Source organism: Dermochelys coriacea, chromosome 3 (genome assembly GCF_009764565.3).
Source record: "Dermochelys coriacea isolate rDerCor1 chromosome 3, rDerCor1.pri.v4, whole genome shotgun sequence".
Lineage (NCBI taxonomy): Eukaryota > Metazoa > Chordata > Testudines > Dermochelyidae > Dermochelys > Dermochelys coriacea.
In genome coordinates, this window is record NC_050070.1 from 160,979,484 (window position 1) to 161,001,024 (window position 21,541).

Here is a 21,541-nt window from a genome sequence, read left to right on the forward strand (position 1 = left end):
TGAAGTCTTTAAAGAACGATTTGAGGACTTCAATAGCTCAGACATAGGTGAGGTTTTTCGTAGGAGTGGGTGGGTGAGATTCTGTGGCCTGCGCTGTGCAGGAGATCGGACTAGATGATCAGAATGGTCCCTTCTGACCTTAGTATCTGTGAATCTATGGTCAACTTTTGGCTGTGTAGCAACACATCTTTCAGCTCATCAGAGCATTCTGCCTCCAAGCTGGAACTAAGAAGGAGCCAACCCTGGAGGCGGAGGACCCGCAGGTTGGGGTGAACCCACTGTTTTGAGAGAGCAGGTGAGAAATGGGCCAAAGATGAATCGGAGGGCATACTGCCATCTATCAGGTAAGGGAACCAGACATGTCTTGGCCCGGAGGAGCAATCATAACTCTGTCTCACTGAATTTTCAACAGGACCTTGGATAGAAGAGGAAACTCGGAAAAAGCAGACCAGAGGTCCCCATCCCATGGGAGGAGGAGGGCATCTCCCAGTGAACGTTTCCCTAGGCCATCCCTGGGGCAGCAATGAGGGCATTTCTTGTTCCGGTAAGTAGCAAGAGATCTGTGGTCAGGGTTCCCCAAAGAACAAATACATCTCGAAGCATCTCGGAGTTCAGTTCCCAATTGTGTTCGTGAGAAAAATTCCAACTGAGACTGTCAGCTGTCACATTCTGTATCTCTGGTAAATACACTGCTGAGATGAGCACATTGTGATGGATGCACCAATTCCAAAGTTTGAGTGTTTCTGTGCAGAGGGAGGGAAATCTGGCACCACGTTGGCAATTTATGTAAAACATATAGGTCATATTAAGTCCATCATGACCTTCATGTGGGTTTTCTCAATATAAGGCAGAAAGTGTGCACAGGCGTCCCTGACAGCTCTTAGTTCCAAAAGGGAGATATGGAGGGTCACTTCTGTAGAAGGTCATTTGCCCTCAACCTTGTGGTTGTGTAGGTGAGCTCCCCAGCCTATTAGTGAGGCATCCATTCCAGGATGGTGAGTCTGTGTAGCAGGAGGAATGTTCTTGCTTGTACTGCATCGAGGTGGGTGCTGATAAATTCCATTAACTGTACTGGGGCTAGTGCACTACTACAATGGAGAGAACCTTGGAGAATACCCTAGGTGGAGCAGTCGGTACTATAAGAATCTCCTGTACGATGGCTGTATTGAGATATGGAAGTAGACATCTTGTAGGTGGAGGGCTGGAAATCCATCTCCTTGCTCTAGAGCTAGAATAATGCCTACTAGCATGACCATCTTGAACGTCTGCGGCTTCCTGTATTTTTTTTTTAATACCCTTAGAACTAGAATGGGCCTCCAACCTCCCTTCGCCTTGGGGATCAGGAAATAACGGGAGTAAAACCCCTTGCTCCTGAGTTGCACCAAGACGGGTTCTGTGGCCCCTAAGCATAACAAATTATGTATTTCTTGATGAAGCAGGTTCTCATGAGAAGGGTCCCTGAAGGGGGACAGAGAAGGAGGGTTGGAATGGGAGAGGGACATAAATTGAATGGTGTAACTCTTCGAAATAATCCCATCTGTCAGAGGTGATATTCTCCCAACTGCTGTGAAAAAGGGCCAGGCAATTTCTGAAGGGGCATGACAGGCAAATGTAGATGGCAGCTGATGTTGCAAGTATAATTGTTCAGGCCCTTGACCAGCCTGTCAAAAGTGCTTAAGGAGGCAGTTTGAGAGGTCATGGATTGGGGTGCGAACTGCTTCTGGTTTTGAGCCCTGGTCTCCTTACGCTGCAGCTCCTAACAGCGCTGAGATGGTGGGTATTAAAGAAGTTGTGACCTGTGCTGTGGCTGAGAGGTATATCTTCTCTTCTGTCTCGCAGTACAGACTCCTAGGGAGTGTAATGTGGCCCAGGAATCCTTCAGGATGTAGAGAGAAGAATCTGTCTTTGCCACAAAGAGTTTGGGCCCTTCAAATTGGAGGTCTTCTGCAGCTCTTTGGGAAACCCAAAGGGTTTGGGAAACAAGAAGCCCACTTCAGTAGCACTGTCATGGAGAGCAGGCAGGCCAGTGTATCGGCTACATCCAGTGTTGTCTCTAGCACCAGTCTGGTAATTAACTGACCCTCTCTAAGAATGGCCTGAAACTGCTCCTTTTGTGTCTCCAGTAAATATTCCAGAAACACATTGAGTTTCCCATAATTAATAAAATCATATTTGGCCATGAGAGTTTGGTAAGTCGCAATTCTAAACTGTAACGTCACCGACAAATATGCCATCCTGCCAAGCCCGATCGTATAGGGTCAACTTTGCATGATGTTGCTTACTTTGTGCATTAACCACATCCACTATGATGGAGTTGGGCTGCAGATGTTTAAACAGGAAGTCTGCCTCTTTGGCAGGGATGAAGTTGTTTTTTTTTCCCTCTCTCTTGCTGGTTGACGCGATGGAGGCTGGTGTCTGCCAGATGACTTTGGTAAGATCTAGAATTGCTCATTAATTGGGAGGGTAAGGGTGGCACTGACTGGGATATTGGTGGTACACGGCCCGGTGCCAAGAGCGTTTACCAGGACCCCAATACCAAGTGATGGGATTGCGGTTCTTCCCCAATCATCAGGTCTCCAGGGTACCAGAGCTCATGCGGTACTCTGCACTCACTCGGTATCGCAGAGAAGTGTTCTTGGTACTTTGTCAGTACGGATGGTTGATAAGATGCAGAGCACTCCCTAGATGGGAGTTTTGTCAAAAGTTTTCTCTGTGCTGCTCTTTTATAGATGGTACAGTACCCGTCTTTCTCCTTAGGGGGCAGTACCCTTGCCTCAGAGCCTGACTGCCTGAGACCCTGATATGGCAGAGCTCATAGCAGAGGCCCCCTTCTCAGTACCATGCTTCAGAGCTGCTGGTGCCGCCAGTACTGAGGTGGCTGCATCAGGTAACTCCCCCGGCTGGCCAACGACTCGGAGCCCATGTTATTCCACTGCTGTCAGTACTGAGGTGGCTGTACTGGGGAACCCCTCTCACTGGCCAACAACTCGGAGCCCTTTTTACAAGCCTTTACAGGGGGAGTCTGCTGGGCTTTTTTCCACAACTCTACCCGCTTTGAAGTTAAAGGCTCAGGGGATGATCCAGGGTCAGCATCGGAGTCCCCTGGAGACTGAAGTGCCTTCGCCAGAAGGAGGAGTTTTAACTGCGAGACTGCAGCTTTAGCTGTGGCAGGGGAAGCACTTCTGTGGGGCTCTCCCAGGCACCAGACACAGTGAGAGTGTCTCGCTATTACAGGAATCGACTCCTTGCAGGAGAGACACCTCTTGGAGCCAGGAATGCCCGAGCAGGGGTCTACCATCCCGTAGCAGCGAGGAATGCAGAAAAAGGTCTTCTTTCCTCCTCCTCCTCTTTTTTTAACTGAAAAAACTTAGGAGTCTTCGGGGGGGGGGGGTACTCCCACAATCTGATGGGATGACAGAACAGTTCAATAGGAAGCTTGTGGTGCTGGCTACCTTTGTAGAACAGCACTCAAGGGACTGAAACCAGCATATTCCATTTCATTTGATGGCTTATAGAATAGTCAATGAGAGTACAAAATCTATCCTAGCATTCCTCATATGTGGGCACGAGCTAGGGACCAGAGCAAATCTCATGTATGGCATTCCTGAAGGGGAACAAAAAAATATGAACTTTTTGGACTACACAGAAACCCCACAATGCAAAACTGAAAGAACACACGCCTTTGCTACAGAAAATTTAAGGATAGCTTCTGATAAGATGAAAAGGTTCTACATGTAAGATCATATGAGGAATTTTTAAAAAGAAAATCTAGTATGCTTTTACAATCCTAGGAAAAAGAAGGGTAGGAGCCCTAAGCTGAATAAACCTTATGAGGGATCAACTACAGAACTCATCTAAATAAATGAAGTGATGCATTGGATACAGTTGTTTCCCAGGACTATACCCAAAGTTACCCACAAAGACCATTTAAGGAGGTATCAGAAATACAGCATTTCAGCGTGTTGGCCACAAAACTGAGAATTTAGCTGTGGATGTTGAAACTGGGAAAGTTGTGACAGTAATGATTTCCTATTAGAACAAAATGGGCAGAGTCTGCATCAGCCAGCATATTCCACAGAAACAACCGACACTTCAAAGCACACTGTATGTGCCCTCTCACAATTAATAAATAAATAAGATTTGAATGGAAGTAAAACATTTTGGGTTGGTGATATGAAAACTTCCTGACAGAAAGACAATATAAATAAGTAAGTAACTAAGACTGTATCAACTGTAATTTGAAAAACTATTTCTTGTCTTTCTGTATGGGGTAAGTTGCCTAAGGTATTACCCTTTTGGGCCCCATTAGGATGATGGGCAGAGGTAAAAAAACAGGAGATGATATTGTGGGGTGCGTGAAACAACACTGAAACTGGTGAGTGTAGCAGCACCCCTTCATTTGGGATAAATGTAAGAAACAATAGGGCCTACAAATTTACCCTAATCATGAATTTAATTGTAAGACTTGAGTGAAAGTTTGTAATGTCACACAAACCTATAACAAAATACTGATGAGAGAAGGTACGAAATTGAATTAGTCTAAACAAAAAGGACATGCTGATATAATTGAAGGACTATGTTAAAAATCACACTTGTTAAAAAATAGATGATGCGGAGCCAGAAGTTTATGAGCCAAAATTGGTTTGTCAGATGTTGGACCTAAATGGTAGACAAAATAATGAGGAAATGGGCTATTCCCCTCATCACTTCCTTTTTGGGTCCTTAAAGAAAGACTTTGGGGAGCAAATAAGGAAGAACACTAGAAACAACAGATGGAGACTACTGGAGTGAGCTTCAGTATCACCGTCACCTGGGTCACCTTCCTCATCCTGATCCTGAGAGATGCCTGACGAGACAGGGCCAGAGAGAGGAAGTCAGAGGACAATGACACCCATACCAGCTCCAGCTGAATCCCCAGCAACTTGGGAAAACAGTTACTACCTGTTTAATACCATTTAATAGATTGTCAAACAAAGGAGCTTTTCCTTCTAAGACCGAATTTAACAACCCCACCTTCAGCCCATCTCAACTAACTTCTCTTTTCCCCAAAAGAACAGTTATTACCATCTTTAATCCCATTTAAGAGACTATCAAACAAGGAGGTTTTTCCTTTAAAGACTCTATCCTGCTAAAGGGAATGAGAAGAAAGAATATTGTTAAAATGAAAGACTTATTTAATACTTTACATTTCAAATGCTTTGACTGTTTTTTCTTCTTTTCTGTACCTTTAATAAAAGGTTAAAAGGATTTTTAACAGCATGTTTGCCATGGTGCTAAGTAGGCTGAGGTCTTTGTATACTAAACCCCAAATCTTCTTTAAAACTGTTTAATATTAGAGTGACTAGGCCTAAGATGCTAACATATCCGATATATTGCATCTCAGTTAATATAACAGACCTCATCACCCAAAACAAAGGCACACATGAAGTGGCTCAGGATTTAGAACTATGTGGTCAGAGGGTTTTTGCTGGGTATTGTTTGGTGGAGATGGGGGGAGAAAAACCAGAGAAACAGAAAAGACAATAAGGAAGCTCCAGACACAGTGTGTACAAGCACTGTGATTGTGACCTTGAGAAAAAGCCTAGAGTGTGCTTCTGTGTACTCTAGGTCTGACTGAAAGCTGTGAGCAAAAAAACTGTCTGCTGTTTGAGTCCTCCTGTGTTCTGGGAAACAGGACTTGGTATATTCTTTGTAAACAAACCCGGTCGCATCAAAGATGTAACTGATCATCAGTTTCTCCTCCTAATGGAAACAACGTGCAGAGTCCCACACTCTGGCCAACCACTTCAGTCAAAAGCTAACAATAGGCATGTGTCTCAGCATAAATCACAACAGCTACTCTAAAACTACTAGCTGCCAACAAATTCAAGTCCCTGTTATAGCACCTGAAGATTTCCAGGGTTCATGGAAGCCCTGACTACAGCTCCTTTTCCCAACCCATGGCCCCTGCACTGGCCCACAAAAAGGGATGGTGTAGGACCTACTCTACATCATCAGATCAACCTATACTTCAGATGATCCGACAAAGCCTGGCTATGTCAATCTGCACCAACAATACAGCAAAAAAAACAAAAAATATTCTTCTGCACACCAGCATAAACGTAAAGGTGTTTTTAAGAGCGGTGTGAAAAATGTTTTCCTACCCTTTTGTGTAAAATTGGAAATAAGACAGCAGTAAACAGCAAGCTCCTTGTATCAGGAGCAAATCATTTTAACCATAGATCTAAGCAAATCATCATATGCAAAAAACAAACGTAACAAAAATAAATCTCAGCCCAGGCTTTAAATACCGTCCCCAAAACTGGGTGCGGAGAACTGCCTTCTCCCAAGGTATGCCTAAGAGACCTGCAATAAGAGACCTGCGGCATGGGTGTGGCTAGCCTGGGTCAGCTGATTTGGTCTCGTGGAGCTAAGAAATTGCAGTGTAAGCTTTTAGACGAGGGGTGAGTCTTGAAGCCTGGGCTCCAGCCAGAGCCTGAACATCTAATTTGAGACTCTTGTGCCACAGGTTTTTTTGCAGCATAGACATGCCCACAGGCATTCTTTTTCTCTGCCTCCCCAGATATTCTTTGGGCCAGATTGTGATCTTTTACACTACTGTAAATCCAAAATAACTTTGCTGACTTCAACGGAGTTTCTCTGGATTTACATCACTGTAAATGACATATTATTGGCCCTTTATAGTAGAGTTGGGCCTGAGCTGTGAAGCTTATATTTGGAAGTAAGTATACGCTTTCCAGAATCTGAGAGAAAGGTTTTAGGTTTGGTGTTCTACTTGGGGTCATCACTGTTTTAAATTAAAAAATAGGAAGTACAGAATGAAAAAAATATAAATTTTACATACACGTATTCAAAGCCCATCTTTCCTTCCTTTACTGTTGTTTTGTGTTTCCTTTCTGTGCCTGTTCTGTAAACTGCTGTACAGAATGCAGTAGGACACTTCTCTACTGAAGATGGCTGAGGAAGAAAAGAAAATAGAAATACATTAATTTTAATACATATTGAATTAATGGTCAAGTAATATTTCTGAAGTCAACCGAGGAAACCACTTAAGAGCTGATCTTCAAAAGTACTGATTGATGGCCTAACTCTGCTTCAACTGAAAACTTTTTCTGAGATAAGATTAAAAGATGTTTAAGTGTATGAAAACTTTTTTTAAAAGAATATTCCAGTGAATGACTGAATTAAATCCAATTGAATGTTTTGTATAAATCTAATACTTTTAACAACATTTATGTTCCCTTATTTTCATACAGAACAAAGTTTTCTCTCCCTCCTCTTTTCTATCCTCCAAAAGACAGGAATAAATGTCTTTGAACTTAGCCAAAAATCTTTACAAAATATTTTGTTCTCAGTTCTAACAGGCAACCCAGGGAAATCATTAAAATCAAACAGTTGTACGGAGAGTAAAGTCAGGATAAAATATGGCCTCATGATTCAAATATTATCATACAGTAGAACCTCACTGGCTCACACTAATGGCTGGGGGATCCATTGTGAACGAGTGGCATTTATGAATTACTGTGCAAGTGAACAAAGACAAAGAGGGCCAGAATAATGAAAAAAAATGTAATTTGTTTGACAAATGTAGTTGAGTTTTCATTATTTCTCATCATTTTTCAGATTACAGCATTAAAATGTATTGTAGAATATCGTGCAAAACTGTGCTGCCAGTCCTGGTGCTCTGAGTGGCATGGTGGGGAGGGGATCGGATAGGCGTGGATAGGAGTCTCAGGGGGCCTGTCAGGGGGCGGGGGGGTCCCAGGAGGGGGTGGTCAGGGAACAAGGGGGTTGGATGGATTGGGGGTTCTGAGGGGAGCAGTCAGGGGCGGGAAGTGGGAGGGCGTAGATAAGGGGCTGGGGCCAGGCTGTTTGGGGAGGCACAGCCTTCCCTACCCAGCCCTCCATACAGTTTCGGAACCCTGATGTGGCCCTCAGGCCAAAAAGGTTTGCCCACTCCTGATTTATATGCTGTTAACTAACAGCTAATTCTACTTAAAATTCTCCTTAAAATTAAGGGTAAATATCCTTAAGTCAGTTCTTTAATGTAATGTGATATGATTACAGTTAATAAGATATTAACATCATAAGCATTTATCCCATTTTAAAAAGAAAAAAACACTGATTTCTCACCAGTGAACTTCTGTTTTCCTCAATGTTGACAGCTTGTTCACGCATAATATACCTTCCTTCAACCATATGTGGTATTTCTGTATTCTCTGGTCCCAAATGGAGACGAGACACCAGTTTTGTTTTTGGCAATTTGCTCTGCCCGTCCATCTGGTTTAGGTATCTTTGGTCCTAATGATGAAAAACAGTTACCAGATATGAATCACCAAACTGTGATTATGCCTCTATTATGGTCTTATGATGAGCGTCCTATTACAATACAAAAGAAAAGCATATATTATCTGAGTCCAGGGCTTAAAAATTAGAAGTCAATCACAAGACCTTGCCTTTTTCTTTTATTTATTTATTTTATTAATTAAGGAAAGGCTGTTCAGAGTCCTCAACTCCCACTAATTTCAGTGGGAGTTGTGGGCATTGACCACCTTCATAAGTTGCTCAATGTTTTGCAGCATAGGAGTTAGTACTGTCTACACAATTCACACCAGGCCAGGTATAAATCATCACAGAATTACTCTGGATTAACACCTAGAAAACTAATATTAGAATTTGGCCCAATATGGCTAACTCACTGCATAAACAGAGTCAGTTATGGATCCACAAGTTGCAAATTCTATCCACCATGCAGTGTCAAGACCTACACACCAAAAGGTCAGTGAAAAGCATATTTTTCTCCCTCAACCAAATCGGCATTTTTGTAAACCAGAGGAGGATACAGTTTCCCTCTGATTATGTCTCAGATATGTGCAGTTCCTTCATCTTCAGCATTGGTCTACACTATAAACTTATGTCAGTATAACTACATCGTTCAGGTATGGATTTTCCACTCCCCTGAGCGACATTTATACTGACCTAACAGCTGGCGTAGACAGTGTTGTGTCAGTGGAAGGGCTTTTCTCCCATCAACATAGCTACTGCCTCTCAGGGTAAGCAGTGTCTTTATGGTAGCGCTACAGCGACACACATATGCCACTGCAGCTTTTTAAGTGTAGGCAAGTCCTCGGATGTTAGTAATTTACAGTGCCTCTTTAAAGGATTAAAATGCTATGCATTGGCGATAGGTAAGGCTATAAGTCGGTCACGGATTCAGTGATTTTATGTGATCTCCACAACTAATTTGGGGATTGTATACACTGCATTTTCTGTAACATAGCAAAACAACTATATTGTGCATGAAAAAATAATTAGCTCTACACATTCTGTATTGGAAAGGCTAGGAGGCAGGCACATAAGAAGTGCAAGGGATCCTCCTGCTAATCAACAGGAGTGAACTACATTCAGACAGCATGGTCATTTTAGGCATAACCTTTAAGTTTAGAACCATCTCAAAAACAGTTCCCAGTTCCAACTCTTTCTGTGGGAATGTACAGAACACCAGTCACCCCTAATAATATAAAAGATAGAATATATGGTCTCAATTTAGCAGAGCACTTCAGAACATGCATAAGTCTCATAAGCATGTGTGGAAGTGCTTTGCTAAATGTTTTCTTTCAAAAAGTTCTTAAAGTCACATAGCCTCTGAGCATTTGGTAATGTGAGTATCTCCTTAAAATGAGAGTAAAATCATTCACCAGTTGGGAGTGGTTCTCAACTTGCTTTGATCCACCCTTGAAGGCTCACTTTATAAACTAGATTCTTATTTCTTAGCAGCATGACAGAGTTCCAGAAGGTAAGCATCAGGTCTATACTAAGTGAACAGATGAGGGTCAAGTACTCATCTGGAGAAAATGCTCCTCCAGGAAAGCAAAATTCAACCTACCTCCTAACATTCTGAAGGGGTTAGTCTGTGAATTGTTTCCACTCAAAGAAGGAAACGTTTGTGAATGCATGATTTTTTCAAACACAGAGACTTGCACCATATTAGATAAACCAATGTAAATGTTATGTTGACATTCTTAGGCCCTGACCCTCCAAACTCAGACGTATATCCATTTAGTTAGAGATGCAAACTAAACAAACTTCAACCAACTTTAAATAGATATAGGAGTGTCCACAAATTTACAACAATTTCACAAAGTTCCTTTAAGAATTATTCCTTTAATTAAAACAAAACTGCATGAAGATCAGGCCAATGGCTAGGGCAACCTCGATGACTGGAGGCTAGAATTCTGTTTGAGCAATTGCAAGGCATCTTGTAAAATAAATGTGTTAGTCTCTAAGGTGCCCCAAGTCCACCTTTTCTTTTTGCGAATACAGACTAACACGGCTGCTACTCTGAGAAAAGGCATCTACAGGGTTTGATGAACCGTAAAGGACCATTAGCTTGTAAAAGGTGCTTTCTAGCCACAATAAATCATCACGAATTTGAAAAAGGTTTGGCCACCGCTGTTTTAAAGGAGCCCAGTCTCCATCTCCCCCACCCTCCCCCGTCTTACAACCGCTAGGTACGCTCCTGTGGACTTCCAGGTTAAATGGACAAAGTCAAAAGTTGACCCAAGTTGACTCACTGCCTGTATTGGAGGAAAGTCTCCTCTAGGCTAACAAATCAGAACTCTCAAATGCCACAGCTTTTCTGGTGGGTTTCCGGGACCGCACAGAGTGACGCCCCGTTTACCCCGCCACGGACAACGGACGCCAGCGATCTAGCCCAGCTCACAACACGAGCGGCCACGGTCCGCGTCCCCGCGCTCTTTTGCAACGGCCGCCCTGCTGGGCCCCGCGTCCCCGCGACGGGGGGGGACGGACCCAGCCAGGACAGGCAGCGCAGACTCTCTTCGGCAGTCCCAGCCGAACGCAGCGAGCCGCACGGAGGCTCTCCCCGCCATTTCCGCGGGGTTTCCCCGCTCTCTCCTGTCCCGAGACCTGCTGCCCGCCGGCTGTTCCCGCTGCGCCCCACGCCGAGAGAGAGAAAGAGAGAGACAGAGGCGCTCGCCCAGCTTCCCCCACCCCTGACTACGAAACTTTCTTCCCGCAAACACCTGCCCTTAGTCCCCCCCCGTGGAGAGGGTCTCCGTTCCCGGCGCCGGGCGGGGACAGGGGTGTGGCCGCTCCCTTACCCCTCCCCCAACTCGCCCGCGGGGCGGTTTTACCTCCCGCATATTCCCCACCTCAGAGAGGCACCACACCCCACGGCAGGATCTCGTCCCCCGAGCTGGAGAGGCTCCTCCCCGCCCCGCCCCGCCCGACGGGCTCCCTCCGGCGGGGCGGCAGGTGGGTCCGTTATCCCAACGAATGCCCGGCCCACGCGGCAACCTCCTCAGTCAGGCGCGTGCGCTGCATCCCCGCTGCAGAGTCTCACTCCGGCCGCCAGGGGCCAGTGTGGCTGCGCGTAGGCTAACCCCAAAAAGCGCCGGGCCGGAGGCGCTCAGGGTGCTGCTGGGGAGTTTGGGTTTTAGGAGGGGGCTCGGGGCTGCCCCGTCCGCCGGCGACGCCCGTGCAGCTCCGGTTGGAGCACTGGAGAGGCCTTTGGAGCACCTAGGAGCTGCAGTGGGGCCATGCCGCGGCTTGCTGGGAGCTGCGTAGAACGGCCCTCGACCCTGCTCCCCCAGCTGGAATGGGGCAAGCCCCAGACTGCTCTTCCCAGGGGGAGCTTGCAGGCCGGATCCAGCCCGTAGTTTGCCCACCCCTGTCCTAAGTGTACACAGCACCTGGCACCAGGGGGCCCTCAATGAGACTTTGCACATCTGAAATATACATAATTATTAAGCAAAAAGAAAAGGAGTACTTGTGGCACCTTAGAGACTAACAAATTTATTAGAGCATAAGCTTTCGTGAGCTACAGCTCACTTGCATCCGATGAAGTGAGCTGTAGCTCACGAAAGCTTATGCTCTAATAAATTTGTTAGTCTCTAAGGTGCCACAAGTACTCCTTTTATAATTATTAAGGTTTTCAAAAGTCTCATGATTTTTGGGGTGCACTTTGAGATGAGCGCTCAGGATTTTTTTTAAAAAAAGAAGTACTTGTGGCACCTTAGAGACTAACAAATTTATTAGAGCATAAGCTTTTGTGAGCTACAGCTCACTTGCATCCGATGAAGTGAGCTGTAGCTCACGAAAGCTTATGCTCTAATAAATTTGTTAGTCTCTAAGGTGCCACAAGTAGTCCTTTTCTTTTTGCGAATACAGACTAATACGGCTGCTACTCTGAAACCAGGATTTTATTAAAAATCAGACTTCTTTAAGACGCATCAAATTAGGCACCAGAATATCAATAATCACTTTTGAAAAATCTTGGACAAAACTGTGAAGTGAGAAACTTTCTCAAAGGATTTTTGTAAGTCAAAATAAATCATGTAAACCTGTATTCCTTTATCCACTATTGTACTGACAATGAAATATTCAATTAGACTAGAGAGAGGTGACTTTCCTTTACAAAAGCTGTGCTGGTTTGTCCCTATCATGTTAACATGTGTTTTTTCATTATAATTTCTACCTATTTCCTCCGCTGACACTCATTGGTGTAGAATTCCAAGAATCACTTCTAGCACCTTTGTGAAAAGGATAGCTATATTTGGTACCCTCTAGTTTAACAGTGGCCTTTTAAAAGGCCACCTATTTTTGTTAGCAGCTCAGCACTTTGTTCTTAAGTTTCTGTGGAACTCTTGAATGAAACTAGTGATCCTGCTACCTTATTTGCAAAAAGAAAAGGAGTACTTGTGGCACCTTAGAGACTAACAAATTTATTTGAGCATAAGTTGTAGCTCACGAAAGGTTATGCTCAAATAAATTTGTTAGTCTCTAAGGTGCCACAAGTATTCCTTTTCTTTTTGCGAACACAGCTACTACTCTGAAACCTGCTATCTTATTATTTCATTTATCAGTTTGTTCAAGCACCAATTCTTCTGACATCTTAAGCTCTGACAGCACTTTATTTTCACTATCAGCTCTTCTAAAGTATGTCTTCCCCTTTCCTCCTCCTCCTTCCCCCCCCCAACATCCTCTCTGTGTTGAAGAGAGGTGTAAAAGAGAGCATGTCGCTTTTTTTTATTGTCCTTACCATCCTTAATTGCGCTCTTTACTACAGGGTAGTCTAACAGATCCACCACTTGTCTCAGACTTTCTACTTCTGATATTCTTAAATAATTTATTTGTTTTTATAGCTTTGGCCTTTTGCACTTCGAGTTCTCTCTTAGCTCTTTAATTTCCATTTCACATGATATTTATTATTATAGTTATGTGTGTTCCTATCTAATGAATTAAATTGGACAGTTTTCCCATTTTTCACAGGTATCTTTTAGTTTAAATAATCTCTAGAACCTTCCTATTTAACTATACTATTTTCTCTTACCTTCCTGTTTACATTGTATTTTGCAATTTTGCAGGCACCTATACCTGCTGTATATATTGGTGCCTTAAGTAGCCTGTATACAGAGCATGATGTTCTCACTTTAGATACAAGAGGCTTTTTGACTAACTACGTCTTTAAAAAAAAAAAAGGGTTAGTGACACAGCGCTGACTTTTGGTAAAAATCCCTCCAACAATGATGTTGAATTTAATTATAATAGTCATTTTTACTTAGTGGGTCAATTATAGCTACATCTTGAACCAACTTTTTGTTATTACTTTCTACCTAGTTGCCACAGGATGATATTTTAAAAGTTCTTCACAGTTTTAGAAAATGAGTCAAACTTAGAGATTGATTGTAAGACACTATTTAATATTTCAAAAACTGACTTCCTAACCAATGTGTTCAAATCAGACTCTGCTTAAAAGTTATCTTGGTCACCTTGGTATATAGTTATGTCCTCTGACTAGTTACTCATCAACTGTAGACTTCTTTCATAATTAAAAAAAAACTAAAACTGTATATTTTAAGAGTATCTTATCTAAACTTCCAGACTCTGCTGAAAACCTGAAAGAAAATAAGTCTGCTTAGATCTGGTTAATCCATACTTGGTTTATCCTCATGAGGGTATCCCAAAGATTTAAATAGAGACTAATCTTTGATTTGTTAATCTGAACTGCTTAAATCCAAATAAAATATGAAGTTCACAGAGACATTCATATTAAAAACAGGTCTGACTGGATGAAATAGAGAACAAATGTCACATTAAGGAAGTGGGATTTCACTTGATATGCCACCCAAAACCTCAGTTAATTAGAGCATAAGAATGGCCATACTGGGTCAGACCAAAGGTCCATCTAGCCCAGTATCCTGTCTTCTGACAGTGGCCAATTCCAGGTGCCCCAGAGGGAATGAACAGAACAGGTAATCATCAAGTGATCCATCCCGTCGCCTATTCCCAGCTTCTGGCAAACAGAGGCTAAGGACATCATCCCTGCCCATGCTGGCTAATAGCCATTGATAGACCTATTCTCCATGATTTCTAGTTCTTTTTTGAACCCTGTTATAATCTTGGCCCTCACAACATCCTCTGGCAAGGAGCTCCACAGGTTGATTGTGTGTTGTGTGAAAAAAATACTTCCTTTTGTTTGTTTTAAATCTGCTGCCTATTAATTTCATTTAGTGGCCCCTAGTTCTTGTGTTAGGAGAAGGAGTAAATAGCACTTCCTTATTTACTTTCTCCATACCAGTCATGATTTTATAGACCTCTATCATCTCCCCCCCTTAGTCATCTCTTTTCTAAGGTGAAAAGTTGCAGTCTTATTAATATCTCTCCAGACAGCAGCCATTCCATACCCAAATCATTTCTGTTGCTCTTTTCCAAACCTTTTCCAAGTCCAGTATCTCTTTTTTGAGATGGGGAAACTATGTCTGCACACAGTATTCAAGATGTGGGCATACCATGGATTTATATAGAAGCAATATGATATTTTCTGTCTTATTATCTATCCCTTTCTTAATGATTCCCAATATTCTGTTTGCTTTTTTGACTGCCGCTGCTCATTGAGTCAATGTTTTCAGAGGACTATCCACAATGACACCAAGATCTTTCTTCACTGATAATTTAGACCCCATCATTTTATACACATTTATTTTCCCATTGGTGCACAAGACTACAATTAAAGCTACTGGGAGTTACCATCAAACAGTTGAAAGAGAATAGCCCCATTAGAATTTTTTTTAAGTTAAATCCTTCTTCTGTGACACAGGATAGATAGCCAGATCAGTACCACCAAGAACATCTTGGAGCAGGAAGTGAGGTTGGTAACTCAGTGCTGCCCCACAAATTAGTACTGAACAAGTGTCACAGCATAGTATCAATGGGCCTGTGATTTTGGGACTGCTATCTTTTGGATGAGACAAAAAACTGAAGCACTGAACACTGAGGGTGTTCAGCATCCCATGGCATTTGTGCAACATAGGATCATATAACCATAGGGTTAGAAGGGACCACAAGGGTCGTCTAGTCTAACCCCATGCCAAGATGTAGGATTTGTTGTGTCTAAACCATCCAAGACAGATGGCGATCCAGCCTCTTTTTGAAAACCTCAAGTGAAAGAACTGGCATGACTTCCCTAGGCAGTTTGTTCCATTGTCCTCTGTTTTTACAGGTAGGAAGTTTTTCCTAAGATTTAATCTAAAATGCTGTTATGCTGTAGTTTGAACCTATTGCCTCTTGCTTTGCCCTCTGGCAAGTTTTTCAAATTTTTCTCCATCTTTTTTATAGCAGCCTTTCAAGTATTTGAAGACTGCTATCATGCCTCTCTTAATCTCCTCTTTTCCAAACTAAACAGTTCCTTAAGCCTTTCCCTCATATGGCTTGCATTCCACCCCTTTGATCATGGTTGTCGCTCACCCTTGGATCTTTTCCAGTTTCTCTAGATCCTTTCTATATAGCAGTGACCAAAACTGGACAGGGTACTCCAGCTGAGGCCTAACCAATGCTGAGTAGAGCAATACTATCACTAGAGCCCTGCACGGATACACAAATGTGTATCCGCATCCGATCTGCAAAAATTATGTGCAGATATCTGTAGATTTTCAGGGTACTACACCAGGGGCCAGATTGAGGCTCCAAGCCCCCTTCCCCCCCCCTCCCCCGTCCAGACGATCCCACTCAGGGCGAGCCACAGCAGACCCTCCACCTGTTCTGGGTGGGGGGTCCGAGCAGCCCCTTGCCCAGGGCAGGTGAAGGGACCCAGGTTCCCCACAGCTGCCAGCACAGTTCTCCCCGGCTCTGGTTGGGGAGGGGAGGTGGCTCGGAGCTGCAGCCCGGCCATGATAAAAGCCAGGTAAGCCCTCCACCTGCCCTGGGCATGGGGCCTGAGCAACCCCTGTTAGGGGCTTATTCCTTCACTCCCTCACTTCCCTGGTCCTTCTCGCATAAACAGAGAGCAACAATACCCGAAGTCCGAAGGTGCAAACAATTCAATGTTTATTGGGGTGAACTTCCAGCAAGCATGATTCCAGTTTCCTTCCTCAGTGTCCCTTCCCAGCTCTGACACCACAGAGCCTTGCCTGTGTCCCTGTTCCCAATCCCCCACCCCGATTCCCCCCAACTTCCTGATTGACTGCAAACTATATAGTAAAATTTGAGTTCTGCTAGCTATACCTTAACCAATCACTTTACTGAAATTTAACTAACCAATCCTAACATAGTGTAACAGGATTATCTAACCAATTATATCCTACCACCTTAATTGGTTTACACCCAATAAAATTAATTATACAGCAGACAAAAACAATCACAGAACCAGACATTATACAGACAAAAAATAGGGAAATGGGGACTACAGTGATAGAACAACAAAGAAATTAGGATTTCATATCCTAGCTACAGATAAGTGAGTTCTTGCCAGACAGGATCCTATCAAACTAAGTTTCTTTTTACGTCTTCTAGGCTCTTCCCTTTCTCTGGAGGTGATAGGAATACAATCCTGTCCTGATAATGCCTAACAGCCCAATAGCACCTTATTTCAATGTGACTAGTTTGGAATGTAAGGCTGTGACCATACACTTCCCTGCTTATGGCTGCCTCTGCTGCTTAGCCAGAGGCCTTAGCTTAAGAAAAGGGCCTCAGAGTGTCACAGTGAGAAAAGGCCTTAGAATCAAAATCATTGACTGTATTTTTCTTTCTTTCTTTCATACCTCTATAACTAGCTAAATGATAAACATATACCTAAATTCTTAAAGTATAGGCCTTTGCAGACAGGCCTGAATATCTATATGCTAACAGCCCCTGGCCGTGCCTCCCCCCCCGGTCCTCTGTCCAGGGCAGGTGGAGAATCCGCGCCGGGGTTCCTCACAGATGCCAGCCTGCTCTTACCGTATCCGCAGAAATTGTCCATGGATATAAAGTGGATACCCACAGATTTGCAGGGCTCTAATTATTACCTCTCATGACTTGCATTATATGCTTCTGTTTATGCAACCCAAAATTGCATTTGCTTTTTTTGCAACAGCATTGCATTAACGACTCATGTTGAGGTTTTGATCCACCACAACTCCCAGATCCTTCTCAGCAGTGCTGCTGCCAAGCCAGTTTTCCCCCATTCTGTATTTATGCATATGGTTTTTCTTCCTTAAGTGTACACCTTACGTTTGTCTTTGTTGAATTTCATTTTGTTTTCTATAGCCCAGTTCTCTAGTTTATCAGCAGGCATATTACTCCCACAGTCCTGATCAAATTCCATTTTGGGTTATGAATATGTCTGAGCAAAATTTTGCATCAAAATACATGAGAAACTTGCCTTGTAAAGGGTTTCTACATGAATCACAGAGGAGACTTGGACTGATCCAAGAACTGTCTTTCCCTATCTACCAGGGCACTATATTTTTATTTTTAAATTGTATTTATCTAGTGTACTGGATTAATGAATAGGAATAACTATGTAATTAAAAAATGACTAAGTCTACTTTGGGCCACTACCAATTCTTACTAAATTGTTATTTGTTTTACAGTAATGTCTAGGGGCCCCGGTCATGGATCAGGGCCCTATGATGCTGCATAAGCACAGAGATGCTTCCTGCCCAAAGAGCTTAAAATCTAAATGTAAGATGAGAGAGAACAGGTGAGTAAAACAAACAGATGGGGGCAAAAGCACAAGGTAACAAGGAGATAAAAATGCTCAGCATGAAAACCAGTGGACACAAGTAGCCCATTATCTAGTGTTTCGTAAGTATCTCTGCAGATGAGACTTTTACAAAGACATTTGAAGGAGGACAAAAAGGTGTCTTTGCAGATGTTAAATTGTTCATGAGAGCAAACATTAAGATATTTCTTGTAAATATTGATAATTTTCCTATTGTGGGTTATGACAAGTAGTTTTGCTCAATAGACTGTAATTCAGTAATAAACGAGAACAGAAGAATGATTTATTATACAGTATAATCAGTAAGAAACTGATTCCAAATGACAGAGTGAAATTACAGCAATTAACCTTCTGAAGCAATATTTCCTAAGCAGATAAGATTACTAGTGCAGTCAGTATAAAGACACAATAACTGAGATTTACAAACATGTTGCCACAGTCAAGAACCTGCAAATCCCAAGGGGAAGTCAAGAATCACATAAAATCAATAGATATGGACTCAGAAGAAACCTCTTAACTTTTGTGATCCAGCTACTGCAGGAACAGAAGTAGGAAAATGTTTACAGTCACCTACACACAGTCCTTTTCCGTGAATATTAACAATCTTGAGTACAATAAAACTCTGAGGTATTGTCCCATTTTAAATTAAAGTGACTTGGAATAACCAAATCACATGCTTAGAAATTGCATTCACACAGGCAAAAAGTGTTAAGTCAGAGAATTTGGGTTATAGACATATTTAAGTGGCAGACACTTAATTTAATAGACAATAATTCAGGCCCTCCCAAGGATAAAGAGGCCAAAGGTCAAATATCTTATTCTGATGAAGGAATCCTATTGCTTTGCTATTAAGGAAAATAGTTGGCTCATCTTGTTTAGAGCTGTGCTGAAATACCATCTTTACTTGAGTTTGGTGTAGGGTAGCTACTGTAGCTCCCATTCCATGGGGCTTGGCCTAGCTCCCTGCTCCAGGCTTTGCAACCTGGTACACAGAGTTGCAGCATGGCTTAGTGGTGGCTGGGCCAAACTTAAGTCACACTGTGGGGTGACCAGGTCAAATTTTAATGAGTGGTGTTGCGATCTGTTGAATGGGGTTGCAGCATCATTAACTCAAATTTGGTCCACCCACTGCTCTGTCATCACGACAGAGGGATGGTGGATCAATCCTGAGCTACACTGCGACCGTGTGCACCAGGTCACAATGCCTGGAGAGGAGAGCCAGGCTCAGCCCTGTGGGACAGGAGCCTCTGTTGAGGGGTGAGTATGAGGCAATCTCACTCTGCAAAACCCATTACTCCCGCACCTCCCAGGACAGAACAAACAAACAAAAAAAAGCCACAAAATTTCCCAAAAATACAACAAAAAATATACAAAATGCAGAGAATTTCATGGGGCTCTAACTATAATTGTAGGAGATAAGAAGGTAAATAAGCTTTTCCTATTTTATTGGTTTATATATAGTGTGGATAGTCAATTTCACTGTTTCTGCAGTTCCCTTCTTATTCATGTGTTTCCTTCCCATGGCAACAAGAGGGAGAAAAACATTTAATTGGAAAATATGATGGTAAAAACAGAAATTGGCAAGAGAACAAAGGGGAAGTTGCAGTATCTTTTAAAATGGACTAGATTTTCAAGTTGACTCCACTCAGCAATCTAATTCATGATTCAGCAAGGGCTTAATACATGCTTAATTTGAGCACAAGTGCCATTCCATCTCAACTCAGCAAAGCACTTAAACTGAAGAGAGACTTTAAGGGGTTATTGCCAACAGACAATTATGTTTATTAACATATAATAAAAATTGTAACAGTCCCTTTGTTTCTGATAGCCATCTTAAAGAATAAAAGTTTATACATGCAATAACCCAATCATCATAGTGAAGGTGTCACAGAGTCACCGGGCAATGCTCTGGAACTACTCCTTATGAAGCCAGTCAGGACTCTGGGGGAGCATACCTCCTCTCTCGGAGCATACTGTCACCAGGGCAAGAAGCTTACACAGCTTCAATCTTCCTGAGTCTGACCTCAGAGCATTCAGCATCCCCTTCTTCACCATGTGCTTCCCACAACGAGTATGCCTGGACAGGGCTCCTGGGGAAGCCAAAGGGCCCTGCACCCAACTCTACAGTCAGCAGTGACTCTCAGCCAGCTAGTAAAACAGAAAGTTTCTTAGTTGACAGGAACACAGTGTACAACAGAACTTATTAGCACAGAAAACAGTGACTTTTAGCCAAGTCCATCTTGGGGAATCCTGGGCCAGATGCCTTGGACTCCCCCTCTTCCAGTCCGCTCAAGCAGACTGCCTGCTTCCAGCGACCTGATCTCAAACATCCCTGTTGCTCCTCCTCCTTGTCTTTGGCTCACTTCCCGGGCAAAGAGTCACCTGGTCGCATCACCCTCCTGGGTCTCGGCTTATGAAGGGCACCAGCCATAGCATACATGCAGGCAGCTGGAGCAGCCTCACCTGCCCCAGAGGGTCCCAGCCAAAGTCACATACCCCTATTCCCACCACTGAGGGAAAACACAGGAAAACTGTTGCATGAATACTGTATGTGCCTAACAGTAAAACTCAGGCTCAACAGTAAAGACTCTCATACAACATAACGAAAAATCCCCACTTCATCACAGAAGGGTTGCAGACTAAACGGGATGAACAAGCATTTCAAATAAATTAAGAGAAATCTTATAAAGAATGGCAGAAGGGATGGATCATCAAGGAAAGCTATCCTGGAGGTCAGAAAGGGTAGGGGAAAAGTGAGAACTGCCACAAGCCAAGCAGAGGAAATTAAAACAGGTAGTAAAAAGGTTCTTTAGCCATATAAATAAAAAAAGAAAGAAGTGGGATTGCTAAACACTGAGGATGGGGTATAGATTAAAGATAATCTAGGTATGGCTCAACAAATACTTTGCCTCAGTTTTTAATAAGAGTAATAAGGAGTTTGGGGGCAGGGTAAGTAATGAGAACATGGAAGTAGAAATTACCAAAACCCACATGGAAGCCAAACTCAAACAGCTTACTGGGACTGTAATGGGATATACTACCCCCCACTGGCCTTGCAAGAGCTGAATTGGGCCAAGTAGGCCCAATCAGCCAATTAGTTTGCAGCCTGGGAGAATTAGGGGAAGCTAGTCATCTGTGTGGGTACAGGCAGGGCTTATATGAAGACAGGAAATTGAAAGCAGAGGAAGAAGTAGGAATAGTCTGCAGTTACTCCCTGGGAGGGTGCTAAAGAGATAACTAGCCCTGTTCATGCCTTTCAAGAAGGAAGTGGGGAGGGGCAGGAGGGAAGGAAGAGGCTCATGGAAAAGCACCAAGGTACAGGAGGGAACCACACCTTAGATGCTGTTTAGAGCGTCCCTGAGCCAGAATCTGGAGTAGAGGATGGGCCCTTGTTTCCCCTCTCTACTGAGAGAGTGACACCTGGGGCAGTTAATTAGAGGACTTCCTGAGAATGCTGGGGAGGCTTTGGCCTGGCAAAGTTAATCCTCAGAATGGCCATGAGGCTGCTCTACTCACTGCAGGATGGCACTACCAGTC

The 21,541-nt window shown here is 43.2% G+C and overlaps 1 protein-coding gene across 1 annotated transcript in view; it reads right to left on the reverse strand.

The window, feature by feature from the left end:
- The window catches only part of DNAH14 (dynein axonemal heavy chain 14), a 551,687-nt gene that overhangs the window by 507,357 nt on the left and 22,789 nt on the right, over positions 1–21,541 (reverse strand). The window contains exons 2-3 of the mRNA XM_043511487.1: positions 8,134–8,301; positions 6,845–6,957 (exon numbers count right to left, since the gene is read on the reverse strand). Of these exons, the coding sequence (XP_043367422.1) occupies positions 6,845–6,957; positions 8,134–8,301 (281 nt within the window). The remainder of the gene's footprint in view (positions 1–6,844; positions 6,958–8,133; positions 8,302–21,541) is intronic.